Here is a 25,146-nt window from a genome sequence, read left to right as displayed (position 1 = left end):
TGGGTGCCATTTACCACAACAACTTGCGTTACGACATGCAAGACATTTATAGAGGAGATGGTGTGCACTTCAATGATGAAGGGAACAGAGTCTTCCTCTTGAACCTTAGACTCTGCATCGGTACTTACTTGTAGGTACCACTAAAAAAATGACTCCATAAACACAACAGCTCTTTTTAGAGCTCCCTAATTTCTAAACTCTTAAATCTGATTTTCATTTATTTATTTTTATTTTTTTTACCGTACGCTTACCGTGAGCTTACCGTACGCGTACCCCGTGATTTTTTTTAAAATCAATAAATGTTTTTTTTGTACTTTTCTGTCCTTCTTTGACCCCCTTACAATTGTTAGGGGGTCTGTAACTCTCCTCATTGCCCCCTTTCCTTGTTTTCACTCTTTTTTTTCAGAGTGAAATACACAAAATGGCGGCCGCCGCTTCCTGGTTTCGGCCGATTCGAATGTTTACTAAGATCTAAGAGCCAATCAGAATCGCGCTCGCGCACGCCACCGTACGCTTACCGTAAGCGTACGGTAAGCGTACCGTAAGCTGGCTCAGATATATATATTGATTTAAAGGCTATTTTCTCAAAATCTACTGAACTGATTTACACCAAACCTACAAAAGGCACTTCCTTGACCTACGGACTACCTCTCTGCCAAATTTCTAGTAATTCTGTTCAGCCGTTCGGGCTGTAGGTCGTTCTAAAGGTCCTATGGAAAAATGCATGGAAAAAACGCGTTTTGGGACCCCCCTTTTATCTCAGCCCCCGCTTGACGGATCCCCCCGAGACTTTCAGGGTAGGAGCGGACCGTAGCGCCCCACCTATTTTGAGAAATTCGCGAGGATTCGTCGACCGGCGCCAAAGTTATTCAAAATAGAATGTTGAGGTTTTCCTATGGAAACGTGGTCCTAACTATAACTACCTACTGGCGACCGCCAGTAGGTAATATATATATATATATATATATATGTATATTTACTGAAAAAACCATAGGTTTCACACATGTTATAGTTAGCTGGACATTTTACTGATAAAAAACCAATGAAATTCCCCCGTTATAGTTACTGTAGGCAACTATAACTCACGCGACCGTAATCCTCTGCTGATTACATATGTGTCTTTATGAAAAAAAAATATTTGTAATATATGTATAGCTAAAATTTAATGGAAGAAGACATGGGCAAATAAGTGTCTAAATACAGTATTAGCATCAGCAGAGGATTACGGTCGCGTGAGTTATAGTTGCCTACAGTAACTATAACGGGGGAATTTCATTGGTTTTTTATCAGTAAAATGTCCAGCTAACTATAACATGTGTGAAACCTATGGTTTTTTCAGTGAATATATATATGTATATATATGCTAAGGTCATTTGATATTTTTTCCTATGCAGCTATGCAATTTTTCTTGCTCCACTGAAACTCCACCTTCTCAAGAAATGTTTCAATATTTTTTTTAAGTCCGAAGTGTTGTGTCGTTCCTATATACCCTATACAGGATCTGCGCGTTTGGATAATATAAACTGTGGGATTGGTGGCGGACTGATTCCATGCACCCCCACCGGATACGTTAGCCTGTCTGTATCAGCTAGTGCACAGTGCCACTAGAATCTCCTCTTATCGGGGAAAGAATACTTTCTGGCAACCTCTGAACATGACAACCCTGAACCCTCAGGATCGTGGAAACAATATACTACTTTTCGGTCAGTCACTCGTGCTTACTTAGTATGTCTCAGAGATACATAAAATAAACAGGTTGGGATGTTCAATAAGGATTTATTGAACAGTTGGTATCCTAGTGTAGAACATATGAGCAGCAACAACCATTAGACAGTAGCAGAGATAAATGATTAGAAGCACTAAGAAATTAAATGTATGATATACCTCTACAATCTTTCAGTAATCATGAATATCCACAAGTACATAAAATACATGATAATGAGTGCGTACTCCTACGATGCCTCCCTAACTAGATGTACCTAAATGTACCTACCACCTATGTAGGTGTTATGCCAAAAATCCCTCTAGGATCTAGTCTATCCCATTACCTGAGAATGAGATAGAATGGGACCCCGTCCTGGTCTCGAGTTGGACACCCCGCGAGGGATATTAGACCACTGCTACCTGGAGCGTCTGCATGCAGGAACCACAGCGTCTCTGGTCAGTGTGTCAGCCAGGAAGTCATGGACTCCTATATCTTCCTAAGCAAGATGTGATGTATTTATACCCATAGCCCTTCGCAGGGGTCCTACCTTGCTGTGTTACTGTGTCGACCTAAAGGATGACGTTGGGCCTGAACTTTATACAGAGATATTATACAGGAGATGGTAATCCTGCTGTTCCAAGAAGCCTCATGCATAATGTATGAGAATCGAACTAGGAAAAACCTGATTTCTGAACGCACTGTTATATCTGGTAAAAGGTCAGTCCCCAAGAACCGTTATGTATGTAATGTAGGGAAGGATATAGGTGAAAGGTTATAATGTTCCCTGCACCTATATAGAGTACCTATATGCCTCTTGGCCCCCTTCCTACCCAAAACCATACTCTCTGCCATAACATTGGCTGTGGAGAGCTGATACCATGCTGACGGCTCAGAACAGCATGTATAGTACAGCATGTTTTCCCTGCTAGTGTAGGTCAGTGCACATCTACAGCGATGCACAAAGACAGGGGAATGTGGAGACAGTTTGCCGCCCATGTCCCACTGCCTTACTCATGTCTGTGGAAACCCAGGGGAGATGAAAGGCAGTGAGTAAAAGTGTCGGACTTAATTCTTCTGAATAGAATCAAATCACCGGAGACCCAGGCGAGATGGGAGAACACAGGAGCAGCACGTATTAACCCAGGTCAATTCAAACATTGGGAAACAACTTTTATTCCAATTGTTGTATATCCTAGTAGTGAACATAAAAAGTTTTATGAGAGCCATATACATCAAGAAGGTAGTGAATTAGCACATTTATCAAAAAGATTACTAATGAACAACAATTATGAAATCTAAGAACACAATAGGACCTCAGGGGATGACAAAACCCAGACAGAGCTTCGGCAGGGCAGATACCTTTGCCATAAGGTCCCCCTAAACCTGTGTTCGGTGCAGAAAAATGCTCTGAGTGGGACAAGCTTGTTTTCATTCCTTGTAGAGGTTGCACTCTCACTTGGGAAGCTTCAGGACCTTGTCTAACTCTTTTAGAAACTGAAAAGATTGCTAAGTTTCACTTTTCTCCAAGTGCTGAAAAGCTGCCTGGCTCCTACTCCAGACCTACATGGTTCGCAGGATTCTCTTGGGGTCCTTAGTACCTCTGTTTTTTGTATCCCTACAACAGACAAGAAGGAGAAGGTGGTGATATGCCAGTCTTATCCTGCGCACAATCCAGTGACCGAAGAATTTCCAATAACCATTCCTGGCTAATTTCTTACAAATTACCCACTTCCTTTTGAAGCACTTCTCTTGGTTTATGGCTAACCTTCCTGTCAGCCAACACATGGTTCCTCCTGCTCAGTGAGGACATTCCTGTCTTCCTAGGCCCAGTAGCCAAGCTGTTGTCTGGCAGAAGCAGGGTTGTTAGTGGTCAGCGAAGGAAGTGCACTGGGCTATAGGAACAGGACTAAGACAGTTCTAAGCTTGCAGCGCAAAGTACACTTTTTCAAAGTTTCTTTTCCGCTTAAAATATCAATAATCCATTTCTGCCACTAAATTAGATTTTTGACAATAAGCCCCAACATTTTGTAGTCATCACTCTAGCATTTTCCCAGGTGGGAATATGAAATAACGATTTTAATCAAATCTAGGCCTGTTTCTTGAAATGTTTCTTTACTTACACAACAAAAATTGTTCATTCTCAGTATACAATTCCTAGTGTGTTTATTGATATATTAAAAATCCAGCGCAAATGGGTTACAAGGTACACCCCTGGGTTGATGTGTCTAATATATAAAAATAGGTTTTCTGATGTGCCAAAGGTACTTTTCTTTGCCATGTAGCATTCTGGTGCTTTTAAATTGATGCTCACACATTAAATTCAAATTGCATCCCATAAATGCCTTGCCCCATTTGTTTCTCACTGCTTTCAGCACAGGGACGCCTCTTTGCTGGGGCAGCTGTCACGCTTTATAAAATGGTATAACAAAAATAAATGTAATTTCCATGCCACAGGAGCACTTTCTGTGCCATCTTATAAAGCCTTTGCAGAGACAGTTAAATACACCAATTTGGTAAAACCAATTTCACAGTATCATTTTGGGGGCAGAGCACATGCACAGTGGCCCTGAAAGGCAATGTCACAGCACACAGAGTCCTAAAACAACAAAAACTGGGTTCCATAAAAAGACAAAAGGTTTGGGGCTATCACAGAGAAAATGTAGATGTCCAACACTTGCTAATCGTGGTCATCTTCAATACTACAAGACCTGGCAGATGGTCATGACCACACTTAGAATTACATTTGAGAAAACAGTTTTGCATTTGCTTTGCAATTTAAGATTTAGTAAGCGGTCTTACCTTTTGGTATATATACTTACATATTTTGCTGACCACATGGTTGCCTTGGACATTTTGTGCACATGTCAATCATTTTGTTTTCCTTAGTTTAGCCCAAGGACAGCTACTAAGAGAGTGAATCATAGGCTCAGGGGCTGAAGTTTCCTTTGTTGCGTGGTCGTCCCCCAGAGCATGGGCACACCAACCAGCTGCCAGGAGGAGGAGAGCGCTTCCTCCGCCACATGCTCTCTTCTCACTCTGCTCACACGCAAGGAATAGTGCAGCACTGACATGCACTAGCTAGCCTGCACCAGGACTGAAAAAATAATAGTACTGTCACCGCACTGGGTGGCCCATAAAAGCGCTCAACATGCGTTTGGTGAAGGACTCCTTCTGGCAAATTTCTCTTGCCTGGGGCTCCTGCTGCACGGGACACCTTGTTTGCGAGAGGAGGTGGGGGCAGGACCACAACCCACAGACTCAATTATGGCTGCCGCCGCCTACACCAGCACTTCCACACCCGGAGGTGCATATTTCAACTGCCTGGGGCTGCTGCAGCATGGGAAGTGCCTGGGTGTGTGCCCGGGCAAAGATAGAGCCAAGAGCGGGCCTGTCTGCATCCGTCAGCAACCGTAGGAGCCAAGCTGGGCTTAATCTCTTGGCTATTCTGGCATGTTATTATTTCTTCAAACCTAAAGGGTTGGACTGATATCAGTTGCTAAGCTGGCAACTGGACTCAAAAGAAGATCCTGCAGTGAGTAAACATTTATCTAGCACCACAAAAGTGCAGCAGTTCTGAGTTGTGTGTTTTTGTACTAGCTTGGGTTATTGGCAAAATGGGGAAAAGGAAAGCTTTGGCTGTTACAACACCCAACGGCCTAAAGGGATCTACTATTAATTCCTTCTTAGCGAAAGTGGTGGGGGTGGTCCCTAAAGAAAACGATCGGACAGAGAGGAAAATCTCTGTAGAATCTGGAGACCAAGCCTTGTGATTGACCAGGGAAGCCCTACACCTGGCTGGTCAGCCCGTGCAGGAGCCCAATATAGGTAATGCCTTGACAGTCCCAGATGGCCTCAGTTCCAATGTCTCCCTTTCTGGCACCAATAACAGTATTGCCTCTCTAGCTTCTCCTATGGGCAAGGACTTGGCGAGGCCCCCACCCCCTAAGCAGAGATGCAAGACCAGAAAGTGTGAAGAAATCCAAATTACCCGGAAGGGGTCTGGGACAGAACACACAATGAAGGACATTGAGGAGTTTTGGGGATCTTCTAACATAAACAATTATAGACACATTGACTAATTTAATGGTACCCCTTGGGGAAAATTGCGAAACTTATGTCAGATTCTAGAGAAATACTTAACAAAGTCGAGAGTGACTTGTCCACTACTAATAGTCTCCAACTCCCTGACCAACTCCCTGACCCCACAGGCCCCAGCCATATGTACCGATACGCTCCTCCCAGAGCACTCGAGTAGCGGTCCGTCTCATACTGATAACCCCAGGGTAGCAGAAGCGACCAGTCTGAATATCCCCCACAGCACGTGTTTGAGGCTGGCCCTAAGCAGCATGCTTCTACTCTCCAGCACCCCTCGCCATGTACTCCCATAGCAGCGAGAAATTCACAAGCCTCTGTTAATACCCCTTTTTACCTGTCATTAATCTTCCTCAAGATTGCTGTCCCCACACCTTGGTCTTAGCAGGGGTTCCAGGGCTTGACTCCCGGAAATAGAAAACCACAGGCCAACTAATAAACAAAGCTTCCCATTGGCTAGGCAGACATATCAGATCTAACGTGACAGATCATAAGCACATCCTGATGGTGAGGAGGATTTCCTGGATAGAGTCCTCCAGAAAGTGTCTAGAGGGAGATTGTTTGATCATTACTTTTAGATATCCAGGATTGGTACGTAATATCCTGAGACACTCTTCACAGTCCTATCTCCCTCATTTTTGTATTAAATCATTATGGCTGGGCTTCTATTATGGACTCCCTCTTAACACCGCAGCCAGGGATCATTATTTTCATTGTGGTGGGGAAGATTGTGCCATGGGTGGTTCCTATGGTTTTTCTAATAGTTATGCCCCCTTGGCAGTCCTTAATGACTTGGATTGTCTCACAGATGATAACAATGGATGTTCAGTTATAGACCCCTAGGGTCCCCCTTACAGGCTACGGCGGGTAATGTGGCTCTTCCTCACTTAAATGCAGATCACTTCACCAACAGGCTTCCCACCCAAGCGGCCATAAACCAGTCTGCAGGTTCTAGATCCCTTCTTTTTAGCCACAATCAGGGTAGCTGAAAAGATCTAAGCCTCATTTCATGGAACGTGGCTGGGTTATCTGCAAAGTTTGCAGATGCAGGGTGGATCTTGTTCATTAGAAATGTTAATATTATTTGCCTTCGAGAAACTTGGGAGGTCGAGAATAAATCTTTCCTCAATGGTTTTAAGACTTTTTTCCTCCCGTCAGTGGGCTCTAGAGCAGGCAGAGCGAGAGGAGATCTAAATATCTTTGTAGCCCTTGACTATTGTGAGTCCATGAAGCCATTAAAGTGGTACTCCAGAGTGCTCCAGGGCCTCCAATTGGTCGTGGAAAGATCGGTCAGATTCACCTTAGTTAATTTTTATAATGCTAAAAAATGAAAGCAAGGGACTTCAATTTTCCCAGCCTTGAGGGGGATCATAGACTCGCTAGGGGAGAGGGCCTCTGTCGAGATAATTAAATCGGAGCTGGGGATTTTAATTGCCATCCTTGACTTGACTCACTACAACACCAGCATACCTTAGAAATTTGCAGGATCATAGAGGGAATGCATATGGAGCACACCGCAGAAGTTCTTAAACTGAATTCTCTCTAACACTCATATAATCTAACATTTACTCTAGATAAGATGCTGGATTCATCTAAATCTTACATTACCCCAACCTATAAAGATAGGGCTTGTGCAATGGTCATCGATTATAGTTTTGTTTCTGCTTTGATGGGAAAGTCCCCACTCTATTTTAAGATCCTACATAGCCCATATAGTGGTCACAACCCCCTGACGCTAGTGCTTGAAAGGGCATGCAGTCTAGTACACCTGCAGGCCTATTATCCTTAACCAATCAGAGGAGATGCCTATGCTGGTCGCAGCTAGATTCTAAGGCTTCTAACTATTTTCTCTTTAAAAGTCAACAACAGGAGACCTGTCTAGACCCTTCAGTTTCCAGTGAGATTATTAAGTCATTTATTTCCATCGCCCAGTCATCTGCCAGTTTGCTAACAGTCCCTTTAGTTCACTTCACCTCTGATCACCTGAAATGGTTTGATGTTAAGTGCTCTCCGGCCCTCCACCTTCTGAAGAGGGCTTTGAAACAAAACCCTTGAGATAGAGTATGGGTGTCCAAATGTCATAGCAACTATAAGGGGGCCCGTAAGGAACAGAAGCTAACATTACAAAGGCAGGCATGGGATGAGTTAGTTTAAGCAATTGAGCAGCGGGATAGTACTCTTTTCTGGCAAGTCATAAATAGACCCTGTTTTTCTGAGCCATTAAGACCCGCTCTCTGTCATCATATCATCCCGTAAGAATGGATTGTCCACTCTGAAGGAGTTTACAAATTTGGACAAAGTGGAGGACCCATTAATGAGACAGTCCTTTGCCAGACTGACACTTCTGTCATTTTTTGGGGGGACGAAGTATGGCTGGGCATTGAGGGACTGTCCCAGAATAAGGCCCCAGGCCCCGAGGAGGTCCTCCGGGATAACATTGATGTATGGGCTTCGGTTTTGACAAGGGTGTTGAATGCAACAGCAAAGAGTGGGATTCCACCCTCCTGGTCAACCGCCACGTTCGTTACGGTTTTCAAGAAGGGGGAGAAGGATTATCCTCATTGTTATCACCCCATTTCCCTCATTGATTCTAAAGTAAACGTTTTGGGCTGGGTCTCATTAAATAGGCTCTCGAATTAGGCAGACTTGAATAAAACTATTTCTCAGGTGCAGTATGATTTCCAATCGGGAAAATCAACCACAGCATAGTGCCTAAACCTCTATCTTTTAGTTTCTAAATACACAGTTGCACAACCTGGTGCCCCTTTTGGGGTTTTATGGACCTCACTGCCGGATTTGATCTGGTGAACCAGAAGAAATTGTGGGGCCTACTTAATTCCTTAGGGGTTGAGCCCGACATTGTAAACCTATTAATGACCCTCCAAACACATACTACAGCTGCAGATAGACATTCACATCGGGCGGGGTTACCAACTATTTTATTTGTGGGTTCATCAAGGGTGTATTTTAGCCCCTTTTTTATTCACGTTATATATTAATGGCTTAGAGGCTGCCCTGGCATCTTTACAGATCCACTGCCCTCGGGTGGGCAGGAAAGCAATTCCAGTTATTTTATATGCCGACGACGCGGTGCTGATGGCACTCACACTGATGGGCCAACAGGCCCTGATTAATGGACTTGTTTCCTTTATGAACGGGTTTGACTTATCGTCCAACTTCACAAAGTCGTATGTTTTGAAAGTTGGCCCTTGGGTGACCCGCTCTAAGACATTTAAGACATTTAAGGCAGGTGCGCAGACTCTAACCAAGGTCCGGGGCTTCCCTTATCTGGAAATTTTGTTTGATGCAAAACTGAACTGGAAATATTTATTGGAGGGGAAAGTAGGAGATTTCTACGGTCTTGTAGGGAAGCAAGGTCTGGAGTTATACTGCGATTAATAATCTACAGACTGCCCATAATAAGTTCTTGACACGAATCCTGAAGGTTCCCCTGGGCACCCCTCATTCTCCGTACATGAAGAACTAGGAGTTAACTAGAAAGCTGACTTGGTGGCAATAAAGCCTTTGATGTGCTGGGTAAAGATCTGGTCTAATAATGAGTTAGAACTCAATAGTGTGATTATTTTACATTGTCTATCAGTAGACCATGCACTGAAAATACCTTGGTTACGCTACATAAAAAGTCTTTTATGGCTCTAGGCAGGGCGAATATTTTTCTTAAACGTGACTCAGTAAAGCCTTGGGATCTGATTATAATTAGGGAGTTATTTTTTAAACACGCTATGGCTTCCCGTAAAAATATTGGGCTTATCAAACCAGCGGTGAGAGGGCATGTTCTTCTAAAATCAGTACAGACTATGGAGAATTATCTTTCCATTTTAACAAATCCTTTTGATAGATTGTTAATGACTTGTCTTTTATTTTATCAGCTCTATTACTGTCTAGCTTCCCCGGCTGGGTTTGTTTTACAGGACGAGGTGATAGGTCCCTGTGGCTATGATGATAGGTCTCCACAGATTACCTATATTTTGTCCTCTTATGTAAATACTTTAATCACCCCAGGAGATTGTATCGTAAGCCCCTTTTAAAAGTGTTGAGATTTAGGCAAGCCTGTGTCGCCTTAATGTATCTGCAGCATTTGCCTAATGAATACACGCTCTTTGCAGTCATGAATTTCTTAAGAGCAGTAATCAAATCTAGAAATTCTACATGTTTTTGATGGCTGATTGGCCTTTGTATTTTTTGCACATTACCCTGAATGAATTTTAACTGTTATGATGAAGTGTTTTATTGCTTGCTTTTTATCTCAATGTATCTTTTATGGTTGTGATCACATCTGAATAAAGATTATTGATTATTATTATTATTAATAATAAGTAATTTTGATAATAACAAACAACAAAGCATTTTGGTCAAGGTATACATTTAATACAGCTGTATTTTAATATTATACTATGTTTCATGAGTATGAGATGTCAAAGTATGTACAGACTAAAATATCAGGTACACAGAACTACACAAGAATCCCTCTGCCCCCAGTTATTTATGCTTAATATTTATCTATTGGGTTATTGAAGATGATAATATAACTGTGATTAGCAATGTAAGATTCAACTTAGGTTTACTTGTTGTCACAAAAAGTCAGGATTTAGCCTGGAACTGCCACCTCGTTGTTTAAATCTTAATATATTTCAAATTCAGAGACAAACATTTATTATAAGGAGCTAGATACATAAATACACATGATCCTCTTCTTGCCAATGGACCACTCCTACCTTTGCTTATGACCACCATCTTGAACCACATTCAACCAAGAGCAGAGCTTCTTAAGTGTTTTTTTGGGTAAAATCCACATGATTCATTTTCCTCAGTGGCAAACATTTGAATGATCAGACTATTGACCATCTTCCTACTCCACGTGCATCATGATATCAAGATACTCTAGCACAGCCCAGAAATTAAAGTCTTTTCTTGAGCATCGGCATCAACTGCAATTTAGGCCTTCTCAGTTTAAAAGTAGTATGCCCCAGGCTCCACCTTCTCCCTTATCTTCTTTAAGGCCCATATTTATACTCTGACAGCCAGGATTACATATTTTTGTTATGTATTTCTTCAATTTCACTGATGACACGTACATCATTATCAGGCTGCACTTGTCCTCTCACAGTCACATCATCAAACATTTTCTTTTTTAACTCAATTTAAGAGCGAATAAACATATTTTTATATGGAATCTTTCTACCCAACTGGGATTTAAGAAAGCTTTTAGTAGATATCAGTCTAATAACATCCAGCCCAGCTGACCAAGTGGCATGGGTAACAGTTCGCCAATTGCTTTGATTTGTGTTTGTATAAACAAATTTCCAGTATGGCAAAGCCACACTTACAATCTGGAATGTCTAAAAAAGATTGCTTCCATGTCTTAGTTACTCTTTTAGAGTTGAGGTTGTTTGGTACACTCGAGGCTGGACTATTCTAACAATCAGTGTATGTCAAAATGTGTTTTTGGCAGACTCCAGTCCATTCAGGACGCTACTGCTAAGACTTTCACTAAAGCCTCTCATTGTGATAACATTTCTATTGAAGGCCATGCACTGGTTGCATGTCAATTAGGCGATACAGTTTAAGGCGCAATATACTGTTTATTATTCCTCTTGGTACAACCCTTCTTTCCTACACATTTATTTTCAGGTATATTGCTCAGTTTTGTCTTTCTTGCATGGGTGGCTATTGAGCCTCTGAACCAGAATCCATCTTATGGAACACCTTAGCAGTGACATTTAACTCTCAAATTGATTATGTGCGCTTCAGCACGCTCCTTAGTATCTAGAGTTTCTAATAAGTGTATTAAAGTATTTTTTCTCAGGTTTTCTTATCGGCACAGCTCCAGGATACCTTTTTTGACGGTTGTGTATTTTACAAATATGCAGTTATATAGCATATCATAACATTGCATAACATAACACATAACGTAATAAAATAAATATAACGATTATCATCCATACTGCTCATCTTGTTTTACTTATTTATTAATTGAAGCTGAAAAGGACTTTCTTACTTACTTCTTGTGGGTGATTGTCACTTACATAACTTATATTTCATTTTAACATATGGGGTTGATCTCATGAACACATTAGTGTGTTTTAGACACAATAATATTGTATCTAGGACAACTAGATGAAATAGGCTGAAATTGTATGATTACATTAAATGACGGTTTTGTATGTATTTTTATCTCTATTTAAAGCTGAATCTGAATGTAATTTTTCCCCTAAAAGTAATAAGACAATTAACATTGATTTAACTCACTTTCCATATACTTAAGTTGGCAATGTCAAATATTACTTTTGTGGTCGATACTATTTTATATTTTCTAATTTCTAATCTGAAGTTGATAATCTGATCTCTTGATTTACTGTGCAAGGTTTAGCTTCTTATTTCATAGCTTTTGCTAAACATACACACAGTTCTTACTGATAAACCATGTCAGACAAAACAAAGTGAAGATGATGACAATAAAGAGAGATGTGACTTGAGATATAGCACTGTGGCTTTTTAATTGTACAGCACACCCTTTTTTCCTCTCCTGAGTTCAGTGCTTCTAGAAAGCATTTTCTTCATCCTATTCTTTTAGGAATAATGTAAATTGAATTCATTATTTTGTTTGGTTTCACTTTCTCTCTAGATGCTTTTGGGATGGTATTGTTAACTGAATAGTTTTTAAAAGGAATTAAAAAAAATGAGTGAGCAGTATACAGGAATTAACGTATAGGCTTTATCGTAATTCCTTTTAGCATCTATATTGTTCATATGAATATGGCTATATGAAATGTATTGGCTAAAAAACTGACTTTGAAATAAATTATAGTTTTTTTTATAGATCTGAAATGGTGTCAGTCCTTGATTTCAAAACAATGTGTTCTCAATTCTTTCATTATTGCTGAGCTACATAATTCATTGCAGCAGTTAGCAAATTATTGCCAGTAAAATATCACAATCCAGTAATGGCAATAAAGTAGAAAACATTTTCTAAACATTTTATCAGTTTACTACTGCAATAGCATTCCACCTAAAGTGGATGGAAGTTACTCTACAGAGTCTGTAGGCAAGTGGTGAGTACCTAACTAAATGGAACAAAAGGGTTTATTTATTGAGAGTTGTGCAGGCACGTGTGTAGCAATGTACAATTTCAAACTGTGCCATAGTTGTGCCACTTTCTGCCACACAAGGCCTCATGCAAAAACCTTAGGGAATAAACCCCTTAGACACATACCAAAGATCTGTCATATGGTAATATATTTGAATAACAGTACAGTATGCAATGTTGAACCTGTGCCATCATGTTGACAGGTTAAAACATTGGCAGAAAAATAACATTAACATGTTAGAATTCCTATTAAAGCACTGTCAATCAGATTTGTACTTCTATTTCAAAATAGTAAAATTGTGTAGGTAAAGCAGTGAAATTCGAAAATGGTGGTAATATAGTTGAGAAAGTGTTCAAGTTCATTTTTCAAAGGTTTCCCTTTACATATAGCATGGTGCACCTTTACAAGATGTAAGAAAAGACAATTGGGTTTGCTGGTCATCAGTTGTCTTTCATTTCACACTGTGATTCCAGGCCCAGTAGACACGAGAGGTGTGGCAGCATAACACGAGGCAATGTAGTCATTCAGGATTGAAAACAGCTTCTTCCAGGATGCTTTGATGTCAGGAGTAAAGGTACATCCCAGGGCATCTGTCAGAACATTCAAGACCACCTCAAACAGAAACTGTAAGTAGGGACAAAAACAATTACATCACTCATCTCCCATTATCATTTTATTAGTGACAATATAGTGGAAAATGTCATTTTCACCATATCCACAAGGTATGCCAATTTCATTAGTTATAATAATTGCCATTTTTGAATCACACAAAGTAGCCATAACTCTTGAGTAGGAAGTGCTCTTACATCATTGGTAAATGTTATAATCGTATTTAAAACCAAGACAGACAGACAAATAAGTAAATGGACAGAGAGACAGACAGACAGACAGACAGACAGACAGACAGACAGACAGACAGACAGACAGACAGACAGACAGACAGACAGACGGATAGACGGACGGACGGACGGACGGACGGACGGACGGACGGACGGACGGACGGACGGACGGACGGACGGACGGACGGACGGACGGATGGATGGATGGATGGATGGATGGATGGATGGATGGATGGATGGATGGATGGATGGATGGATGGATGGATGGATGGATGGATGGATGGATGGATGGATGGATGGATGGATGGAGGGATGGATGGATGGATGGATGGATAGATAGATAGATAGATAGATAGATAGATAGATAGATAGATAGATAGATAGATAGATAGATAGATAGATAGATAGATAGATAGATAGATAGATAGATAGATAGATAGATAGATAGATAGATATTACATTTGGGTGCTTTTATTGCACACAATCCTGTGATATCATTCCCCGAATTTCAAAGAGAATCAAAGTACAGAAAACATTTCACAGTTTTAAATGAACTAAAAGTTCCAACATAATAATGGCAGTCCTAACCCACTCCACATTGCTCTGCTATTGTCAGGGCTATTAGGATTGTGCAGCAAGTTTATCTAAATGACATGTCAATTTTATCTAATTAATGTGTCAAAAAATTCAAACACTTAATTTCATCTGTTTGAGCTAGAAATAAAAAAAATTGGGAAATTTGCAAATTATGCGGGCAATTATGTGCAAATGTAAAGCTAAACCAATGCTCACATCTTGTGTGTTAACACTCTACTCTGAATTTACATGAGCACAGTCTTCTGCTGCAGATTTAGAGTAGGAATTGTGTATCATCTTTCATCAACTCCCAAAGGACAGCAGTCTTCCAGCATTGTTCATTATTGTGATAATCATTCTTTACAAACTATGTTAAATGTCATATTTAAAAAAAAATCTTTTCAGAATTGCAAGAGTTAAATATCTCAAACCATTTCCATAAGAATAACATCTTCGAATAGTCAAGAGGCATTTTTTAAATCTAAAAAATGCTACCTGGCAATGTAGTTATATTCGTGAGAACATTTTTAAATTTTTAAACTGGTGGCATTCATTTTATACATTACATAGATTCATTTGCACTTATCTGTTTGATACCAAGGTATTTGGATGGTTGGTGTATGTTATTTGTATGTATTTATGTTCTTATTGCTTCATTCCAAATACATCTACTTGATTAATTGATTTAATGTTGTGGCACAAGCTGTAAACATATGCAGTAAATGTTGCTGCCACAGAATCACATAAAGCTACAGGCTGTCACCATTGTCCCAACTTTATCAAAAAATGTATTCAAGAAAGGCAAACAAAACCAAAACATTCTAATTTCAATTAATGCCCTTTTTAGCTGCAATTTGAAGAGAACAGCCTTTTTAAGCTAAATCTCCTAAAATGAACATGTATTATAAAAAATACATAACTGAAACATTTTGTAACACGATCTTATATTGTTGTCTAGGGGTCTGGAGTAATTTACAAACTGCTTGTTATGAGCCCCTAGGTTGCAGTTTTGGACCATAGAACACAGTTAACTATTATGTTTATTACATTATGCAAACATGAATCTAAAACACAAAGGTTAAAGTGATGTTATAGTTAGGTGAAATTGTCACTAAAAACAATGTTTTAAACTTTAAAAACACTAAAATTCATCCGTTACAGTTAAATAAAATAACTATAAATTGCACCTGTGCCAACCCTCTGCTGTGAACGGCTATAGGATGTGTGCAGTGGGTGTGCTGGATGAACATGTTTAAAAAAACAACAAACATTCATTGAGTAAAACCCAAAGTTAAAGTAATGTTATAGTTAGGTGTTGAAATGAGATAAAATTAAAGCTTAAGAAAACAAAAAACATACATTTGCCAGTTATAGTTCAGTGAGCTAAGTATACCTTTCGCCCCAACCATACACTGCTTATGACCGCACGTGTTACGTCATCACTCATGACAGTGATGATATCACTTATGGCATCTCTAATATTATTATTATTATTATTATTAATCCGATTTATAACGCGCATGGCTGCCCCAGCAACGGGGCGTCCCAGCGCGACCCTGACCAAGACCAACAACCAAGAGACAGATGCAGGATGACAGCTAAACCTACAAGGATTTAGCAGGGCCAGATGGACATTGTTTATGATATCACTGTTTATATCATCCAAGCTACTGCTCCTGAATTTACTCTATAAATGACTTGATCTTTCTAAAAAGAATGTGAGTAGTAAAGGGCCCACAAACATATACAACATACTCTGACTATTTGTACATGTGTGCATCTATGAAATATAAATAGCGTAGTCCTGAACACAAGTCTGATTCAGTATTGTGATATTTTTATATGGTGCACAGTTGAACTATTAGAAATATTTTTAGAGTGAATTTTCATATAAACAAAGTAGAGACTGAGCACAGCTATTGTGAGTTGCAGACAAACATTACATGTAGGTTGTGGTTAAAATCAAAGTCCTGTTGCCAAATTATGTGAGAAAATCTAAGGCTTATGTTTACAATACATTTTTAACCTGTGGAGTTGCATGCACATGCTGGCATTAAAGAGCTTCCATGTGGTGTTATTGACACCTTCTGTACAAAATGGAGATTTATTAGGTAGAGATATTTATTCCCAGAAGCTCAATGAAAATTCTGAGGAAACATACATTGTTGAAGAATGTATAATCTATGATTGACTCTTTGATTAACTTTATTCGATGTAAAAAAAAACATCATAAAAGTATAAAACAGGTTAAAAAAAAAAGAAAAAACACTTCATTATTTACATTGTTTTTTTGCAGTATAGTGAACTTAAGTCCGCTTTCCCCAGTATAGCCAAACTGTATATTCAGTGGGAGATGTAACATACAAAGCAGAATGATACATAAGTCCAAATTGCAATACATTTAAAACCCAACCATATCGAGTAAACTCGGATAAAATTTGCTCACAGCAGGCTTATTTATCTATTATTTCATTTGACAAGCTTTTGCCTTATCCTCCATGCGTTTCCTAGAAACTTTGCTGTGCCACAGGTTACACTTGGGATTAGTGTCTCGTATGTTAAAATGCGTAGAGCCACCCTGTGGGATGAACAACCCAAATTAATGCAGACTGGTTTTAGCCACCTTGACCTCACTTGGCTGTATGCCCTGCAAGCAAACATGAAATGTGCAATGGATTCCGTGGGGGAAGCACAACCCGGGCAGCCCCTATCGTTTCCCGTCTGGCCATTCCAGCCTCTCTGGAAATCTCGGAGAGGAAGTGTGCCATACCTAAATTTAAGGTAGAGGACCCTATCCCCCGGGGACTCAATGAGGTCAAGGAAGGGTTCCAGTCTTGGGACATGCTTGACATCCAGACATCTCTCAGACAAAATACCGTTCTGATTCTTGTTAACCGTAGCAGAGATCCAGTTCCAGTAGAGCTTTTTTACTAGAAGTTTAGGCGGGGGCATCTGACTCTCCCAAGCCTGGTCCAAACCAATTGTACCGACTAGTTTTTTCAGGTTGGACACCCAGCCTACTTTATGACCTGCACCCAGACTTATCAATTCAGTTAGGCCGGAGGCATAATGGCTTAGGTCGGGAGACCTCCTGAGCCGGATCCAATACAGCAGGGGGCGCAGCCTCACCACTTCATTTATTGGGTGTCTCCCAAGATCGTAGCGGAGCGGGACTAGGGGGGGTAGATGAAGGGAGCGAGACTAAATCTCTATAGAATTTATTCTCAGATCTTACTAGCTCGGAGAGATTTTCAAACCCCCACAGTTCCGCCCCGTAGAGGCACCCAGGCAGGGCCTTGCCCTCATATACTTTGATTGCTGGAGCTACAGGCCGGCTATAGGAAAGTCTCTGGTGCCTGGCTATAGCCCCTGAAATCCGTTTATGGTTTAGGAGCATTTTAGTCAAGTGGAGGGACCACTTCATTTTATTGTTCACCCTTACACCTAGATAGTCAAAGGCCTCTACTAGCTCCAAAGGGCAGTCGTTCAGCTTAAATTTATTCCTAAAGCTTTTAGATGGTGCCAGAGCCATTAACTTGGTTTTGGTTATGTTGATAACCAAGCCTCTGGCTTCACAGAACGAGGTGAAACGATCAAGGAGTTTCTGCAGGCCCATGGGACTTTTGGAGATCAGGAGGGTATCATCCGCAAATAGTAGAGTCGGTGCTTTTTCCCCGCACAGGGTTGGGGCATCGGTCATGTCCTCTCTCAAATGGTCCGCCACCCCATTTATATAGAGAGAGAACAGGGTCGGCGCCAAAACACAACCCTGGCGTACCCCTCTCTGAACTACTATTTTCTCAGTTAGCTGGCCCTGGCCCCCCCACCTCACTCTGGCAAAATTGTGTTCGTGCAGGCGCTTGACAAGATTCAGGATCAGGGGAGGGATTCCTAGGTCTAGCAAAATTTGCCATAACTTGGAACGAGGGACCAGATCAAAAGCTGTTTTTAAGTCTATAAATGCTAGATACAGACTACCCTTCTCGATGGTTACAGTTTTCCAATGGATCAGGCAGAGTCTAAATACCTGATCCATCGGTCCAACACCACATCTAAACCCTGCCTGAAAGTGGGACAAGATGCCCTCCTCATCGATCCATCCTTTCATCCATGTTAAGAGGACCCTGTCAACGGCTTTTTGGGCGACATCAATCAGACTGATCGGTCTGTAATTAGCAGGATCCTCTCTATCCCCCTTCTTGAAGATGGTCACCACCTCCGCCCCTTTCCAGGATCCTGGTACAGGGTGGCCATTCGCTATGAGATTTAAAGATCTGCAGATAAATTGGGCCCAGAGATTTTTTTCATGGAGCATGAGATCACCTGGGAGGCCGTCGGGTCCAGCCGCTTTGCCGGGCACAATCGAGGCAATAGCTGTAAGAACCTCATTGAGCCCAAACTGCTCTCCCTCAAGTGGGAGTACAGTTGGCTCTCGGTCATTCCCTTGCTCCAGCGGTGCAAGCCCTTCGTCACCCATGTATAGTTTCTGGAAGTGGTCAAACCATTCTCGCCCCACAATATGGTTCGGTATTGGGTCAGCCCCCCTCCTTGTACCAACATTGATGAGATCCCAAAATAGGGTGGCATCCTTCAGCTGGGCGGCGGATTTGAGTTCTTGCCAGTGTGTTTCTTCCCAAGCTCGTTTTGCTGTGGCGATAGACCTGTAGTATGATTTTCTTGCGGAGAGGATATTAATCTGGACGTTAGATTTTAAAGCTCTCGAAAGGTCCTGCCTCCTTTTCCTGCAATCATCGGAGTACCACAGGTTTTCGACCTTTGGAGAAGGACGCTTGCAACCCCAATTCGCTTTGGCCTGGAAAAACTCGCCCACCTTGGCCGCAGTTGAGAGATAAATTTCCTTGAGGAGTGTGCAGGTGAAGGGTGAGTGTCAGGAACGCCGCTGAGCATTAGAATGCTGTCATTAATGATCTTCCTGATACCCTCCAAAGACAATTCTCGTTTGGCAACCTTGGGCCATTTAAGGTGCCGATTGCAGATAGAGGGCACTATTTCCCTCAACCAGGGGCTCCTGGTGCTAACATACTCGGTTGGTATAAGATCGGAATTGCGCAAAAATTGCATGGACAAGGGGTTATGATCACTTTCTCATCTTGGGATAACTTCCATATTGATGAGGTCGGCCCATGACCCGACGTCCAGCAGTATATAATCGATGCGCGAGGGCACCCTGGTTCTGGTAAAAGTTGGGGTTCCCATTCGATCGGATTTTGTTCTGCCATTAGTCGCCCTCAGATTATGCTCTAGGGTCAGAGCATTGATTTGTATGGCTCTTGGAGACCATTTCTTTATTGGAGGGAGGCTAAGGCAGGGAATTTCCCACTTAGCGTCTAGGTCCCTGGTGCCCTGGACATCCTCATCGCAGAGGGGCTCGAAAGTACAATTAAGATCTCCTGCAACGATGATGCCTGCTGTGGAAGTGATGGCCGTAAGCTCAAAGTCCAAAGACGATATAATGGGGCTTACTTGACCTCGCGGGGTCCCTCTGGCATATATGTTAAAAATTTCTAAGCCATCTTTTAAATCTGGCCCGGCAATAGAGATACGAAGGATGTCCTGGGAAGAGGTTACATGGTTTTTAACTGACCCATTTGAGTGGATGTTAACCCAAACGAGGAGCCCCCCCGAAGGCCTACCTCTGGATGAGCTGATCGCTGGAATGTGGAATGTGGAATAGCCTGACCTATAGAGGGGGACTAGACTCCATGTCTCCTGGAATAAGATAATATCGAATTTGTTAATAAAGTCATTCCAAAGGGGGTCAGCGAGATTCTTTTCCAAACCCGCAATATTCCTTGATAAAAAGTGAAATGATCTTGAGTTATTAAGGGGAATGTCGCTGTTTACATCCAACACCCCATTTGGGTGAGTGACTCCTCTTATTGGTTGTGCCTGGACGGAGCTATCAGTACAGACCCCACCCTGGTCCAAAGACAAGGAATAACCTGATGCGCTGTAATCCACTTGGTAATACCGTTCCAGGACAGAAGAAGGGTTGTCTGGGCAATTGTTCGTCAGTCAATCGACCTGTCTAAGCCCTGAATCATCATCCTCGAGCAGATGTGTCCAAGAAGGAGAGGAGCGGATCTGTATCGAGGAGTACTCTGGTGGGGATGTCCTGAGTTCCAGCAGTAATACATTTTCTGCTAGAAAGGGGTCCCTGAGTTCGATCTCCAGACAGTCCACCTGCGCATCTGCCATGGAGATCCTACTTACTCTTATCATGTCATCTCTGATAATAGATCTACACCCCCTTACATGGCACAACCAATGGATGGCTTTATTGAGTATTGAGTCCCTACTTTCATATCCCCCTGAGCTAGCTAGTTTCGGGACGTTGGTCATATACACCGTGGCCCTATTGGGTAGATGATGTGGACGAGGGCCGTAGGTGACTCTAGAGGGGGGTGGTTTACTAAGAGCTCGGGGGAGGGAAGATGTAATATTGTTATGTTCCATGGACTTAGATCTAGAATCAGGTGCCCCATTCCAAGCTTCACCTCTCGTGATATCTGCATATGATGTAGCCTTGTCATTAATAACCATCTTGTTGCCAACCCCCTTGTTCCTATAGCCTTGGGATGGTAATAAAGAAGTGTTTAGGGGGGTGTGTTTTAATGTCCCCTGAGTATCCCTCCCGGCGGGGGCAGTGACCTTCCGTGATAAAAGTGTGACAGGAGTCGCGGGTGGAATAGCTTGTCCCTGGTCTAAACTGTCCAGCCTCTTGGTCAGCAGTGCCACCATATCCTCCAGCTTCCTAATCCTAGCCAGCAGGTCCAGCTCAGTAGGCCCAGACTCTGGGCCAGTGACTGACCTGCCGCTTAAGATTGTGTCCATATTATCCTCTGGGGCCGGTGTGGTGGTAATGCTGATGTCTGGGTCAAGGGGAGAGAATCTATTTGAGCATAAGATTGGAAGAGGAGTTATCTGGACTTGTTGCAGCACCAACCCCCGTTCTAATAACGGAGGTGGAGAGCTGGACAAAACAGCGTCCGCAAGGAAGTCAGGTGCTGTCGATAGAGGAACTTGCGAGGGCTTGTTGCTACTTTGCTGGTTGGTAAACATTGTGGGGATAGTTTTCTCACAAAGTTTATTAGAGGTTTTACCACCCCTCGGTTCCACGATTTCTGTGCCTTTTTGAGTGTTACTACCCAGTGTTTCCTCACAATCATTAACAATTCCCTCGATTCTGCCCAAAACACAATTAAGAGCAGCATGCGGGCTCTTTGTTGCTTTTTTCCCTTTTTTGGTGCCAGCGGCACTACCTCCCTCCATATCTTTCCTCTTCCCCATTATGATCCCCCACAGAACCTATAAGGCTGGGTTACAATAGAAAACAATATCGCAAAATAGTAGGGTAAAAAAAAATACCTTATAAATCTAAGGATATTAAAATCTAAAAGCATAAAACCATGATAGACACGAAATATAATAACGCTCAGGGGCAGTGTGTAAATATTGCAGCATGGACTGAGGCCCACATACAAGGTAATTTGAGTGGGGCAGCTACCACAGAACCACAGTCCAAAGCTTTTTGCAAAAGTGGCCACAAATCAGCAAAAGTACCTGTTTGGGGGCCTGTAAGCGAATACCAATGATAAGAGGGGGGGCCCAGCCAAGCCTCTGTCAGCCGCTGACGGCCACAGACGGCCACAGACGGCCCGCCCTTTGCCCGGGCTTAGCCCGGCGCAGTCCGCGCACGGTCCCGCGACGCGGGGGATGAGGTGGTTTAAAAAGCGCCTCCATTTGCGGGTGGTGGGCGGGAGCTTCTGGCCTCTGCAGCAAGTGTGCCTGGGAGTTGTAGTCTCCCTCCAGACCGCGGCTGCAAGGATGACAAGCGTGGCGGCGGGAGGGAGACACGAGCAAAACCTAGGCTGGCAAGGTGAAATTTAGTGCTGTGAGGCTGAGGGTCCGCACACAGGGCTCCACGCTACAACACAGTTAGTATTGGATTGACTCACAAATGGTTGAAGTTGCAGAATGGTTGCAATCATTGTTGTAATGGTATCTACTCATTTCAGGAATATTTGTAATGTGTTCTTACAAACATGCCTTATCAGTGCTAAAGCATAGATGTGAAACCTTTGACTTTAAATTTGATCTCAGAATATACATTTAATAGGTATATCTCATTAGGGTAAATCATAACCAAACAATCTTTTGAACTTCATATACTGTTCGTTAAATTGCTGATTCCAATTATGTCGGCGGAGATATTATGTTTCTTATTAACCCGAATACCAGGGAAAAAAAGCATAATCTTCACCAAATATGGGTGCTTTAACAGATTTCTTTCGGTCCTGCATGTTGCTCGATGGCATGTTCATTAGCACTACAGAGGTGGTAGAACTTTGGTCTAGGTGTAGCTTGCTGATAGCTTCCAGTATGGAAAGCGTGCAGCAAATTTTCAGATTCATTGCATAACGTCATCAGTGATGTCATCAAAGATGTTGTTTGAGATGACATGAGTGATGTCATCAATGACATCATTTAACATGTCATGAGTGATGTCATATGTGATAAGCAGGTCATAAGCAGTGCATGGCTGGGACGCATATCATGGTTAGCTCACTGAACTACAACAGGATTTCAGTGTTTTTTCAACTCCTTACTAATTACAACACTACTTTAACATTTGGTGTTTTACAGTGTGTGTTTGTATATTCTTTACAGGGTTCTCTCCCAGTAAAAAAGTAAAGAGGCACTCAGTAGCAGATTCATGAATACTTTAATAAGCAACACTTGGTGTTACATGGATTGCTGCAATTAATCAAATTCATTGGCCTTTCTTTCTTTCAGCTCTTAGGCAATATTCACCACTATGTAGTTCCCTACTAATAACCATTCTTTTGACTCTGTTTGGATTCAGTTTCCTGACTAATCTCTTCGGTGTTCTTTCACTTCAGCTTTACTTAGATTTTATGGTTACAATTTGTTGGAACATCAAATTATTATTTTTTCCAAAGGGAGCAATATTTTTTGCTTCTGTTTGGTTGCCAATATTTCTTCATTATCTCTTTTTTATCCTTTTCAACCCTCCAGTGAGTTGAACTCATTCATTGTTATGGTACTGTCCCAAAAGTAATTTGAAACACACACTCCAGTGGGTCTTACATTCATATTGTTTATCGTTAATATGATTTGATACTTAGATTTTGATTTCTCTTGATATTTTTGGAATTTTTCAGTTGACTTTATGTTGCAATAATTTAACCCACTCGCAACCATCATTTTAAATCATATATTCTTTACAATTTCTACCATTTCCATACCATTTGACATAATTACTCTAAATATAAATGTAGCTCCTGGTCTTCATTCCGATTGTTGGAGTGAAGGGTTATCAATCCAATTATATATTTTGATTTCATTACTTTAGTATTCATTCTTTGTCCACACCTCTCTTTGATTTTTATACCTGGTAAATCACAAAAAAAACTTTCCAATTACTATCTTGATGTGTTTTGCAATGTCTTTACCGATCTCTACTCTGATGTGCTTCACTATTCCTTTTATCAGCATACATACTGCACTCCCAGTATTTCTCAATTCACATGTGCATTCAATTATGTAAACTGCAAATTTGTTGTTACAACTTAGGGCCCGATTTAGATCTCGGCGGACAGGTTACTCCATCACAACCGTGACGCATATCCTGTTCGCTGAAATATAAATCCCATAAGATAAAATGGGATTTATATTTCGGAGGATGGGATATCCCATCCACCGAGATCTAAATCAGGTTCTTATTCTCTTTCAATATAATTTCTTTCTTTCTCGTGTTGTTTAGAGTTTTACATCAATTACAATTTCTTATGTTTTACAATGGTGACATTCTCTGAAGCAAGTCGTTTTTTTGTTAGCTATAATTTTTTATTGGATTTTTCAATGTAATGGCATATGTCTTACACATCCTTTATTGATGATGTTCCGTGACATGTGATGACAACATTATTTCCTTTGAGATTATCTGTTTTATTTGTCAACTGTACGCCAATGCCACTGCCTCTGTGCGGTTTGGCGGAAATGGGTAATGCACGCACTCATTTAAGATCGAGAAAGGAGTCAGACAGGGATGTGTCCTCACCCCGTTTCTTTTTTCCATCTATACCAATGGGGTGGAGGCGGCCCTGTTTGGTCTCTCTTTACATGTGCCAAAATTTTATAACATCTCACTCCCAATATTGGCGTACGCTGACAATGCGGTCTTAATTGCCAGGACAGGAGTAGCTCTCCAAAGCCTTATATCTTTGTATGCTTCTTTCATGGCTTCATTAGACCTCAGAGTGAATGAATCTAAATCATTCATCATTATAGCTGGAGATTCTAAAGGCGCAAAAGCACTGCACTTCCATCTAGCCTCAAAGAAAATCGAGGTGGTTGACTCCTTCCCATACATGGGACTCTTGTTTGATAACAAGCAATCCTAGAATAACCTTGTGGCAGTAAGAGCCCTGGGCATGGAAAGAGGTCTCCAAGCTATAAAAGGGTTTGCCAAAAAATTAGGAACCAGCCCTTTGGACACAATCAAAACCATCTATCGAGCCAGAACAAAAGCGATGGCAAAGGGAATGGCCCACATCGAACAACTGCAAAAAGTTGAAGATACCTTTTTTAAGTCGAGGGTTTCGTTACCACCCTCAACATCTAACTATATTTTACGGGAAACATCCCTTACCACGCGGGCATTGCATCGCAATGCCTTTACATCACGGGTAATACAACGCAAGTTGTTACAATGACTTGCACTGGATGGCGCTCTAACCCTAGGAATAGTAGGATTTACTATTCCAACACTTTCCCTACT

The 25,146-nt window shown here is 41.5% G+C and overlaps 1 protein-coding gene across 1 annotated transcript in view; it reads right to left on the bottom strand.

The window, feature by feature from the left end:
- Positions 1 to 10,164: 10,164 nt before the first annotated feature.
- LOC146789999 (cytoglobin-2-like) overlaps positions 10,165 to 25,146 on the bottom strand; it is a 348,677-nt gene continuing 333,695 nt past the window's right edge. The window contains exon 3 of the mRNA XM_085628321.1: positions 10,165 to 13,530. Coding sequence (XP_085484447.1) covers positions 13,363 to 13,530 — 168 coding nt within the window. The 3' untranslated portion in view covers positions 10,165 to 13,362. The remainder of the gene's footprint in view (positions 13,531 to 25,146) is intronic.

This window comes from Triturus cristatus, chromosome 10 (assembly GCF_964204655.1).
Source record: "Triturus cristatus chromosome 10, aTriCri1.1, whole genome shotgun sequence".
NCBI lineage: Eukaryota > Metazoa > Chordata > Amphibia > Caudata > Salamandridae > Triturus > Triturus cristatus.
Note: the sequence above shows the minus strand (reverse complement) of the source record. Positions and strands in the feature narration are given on the sequence as shown.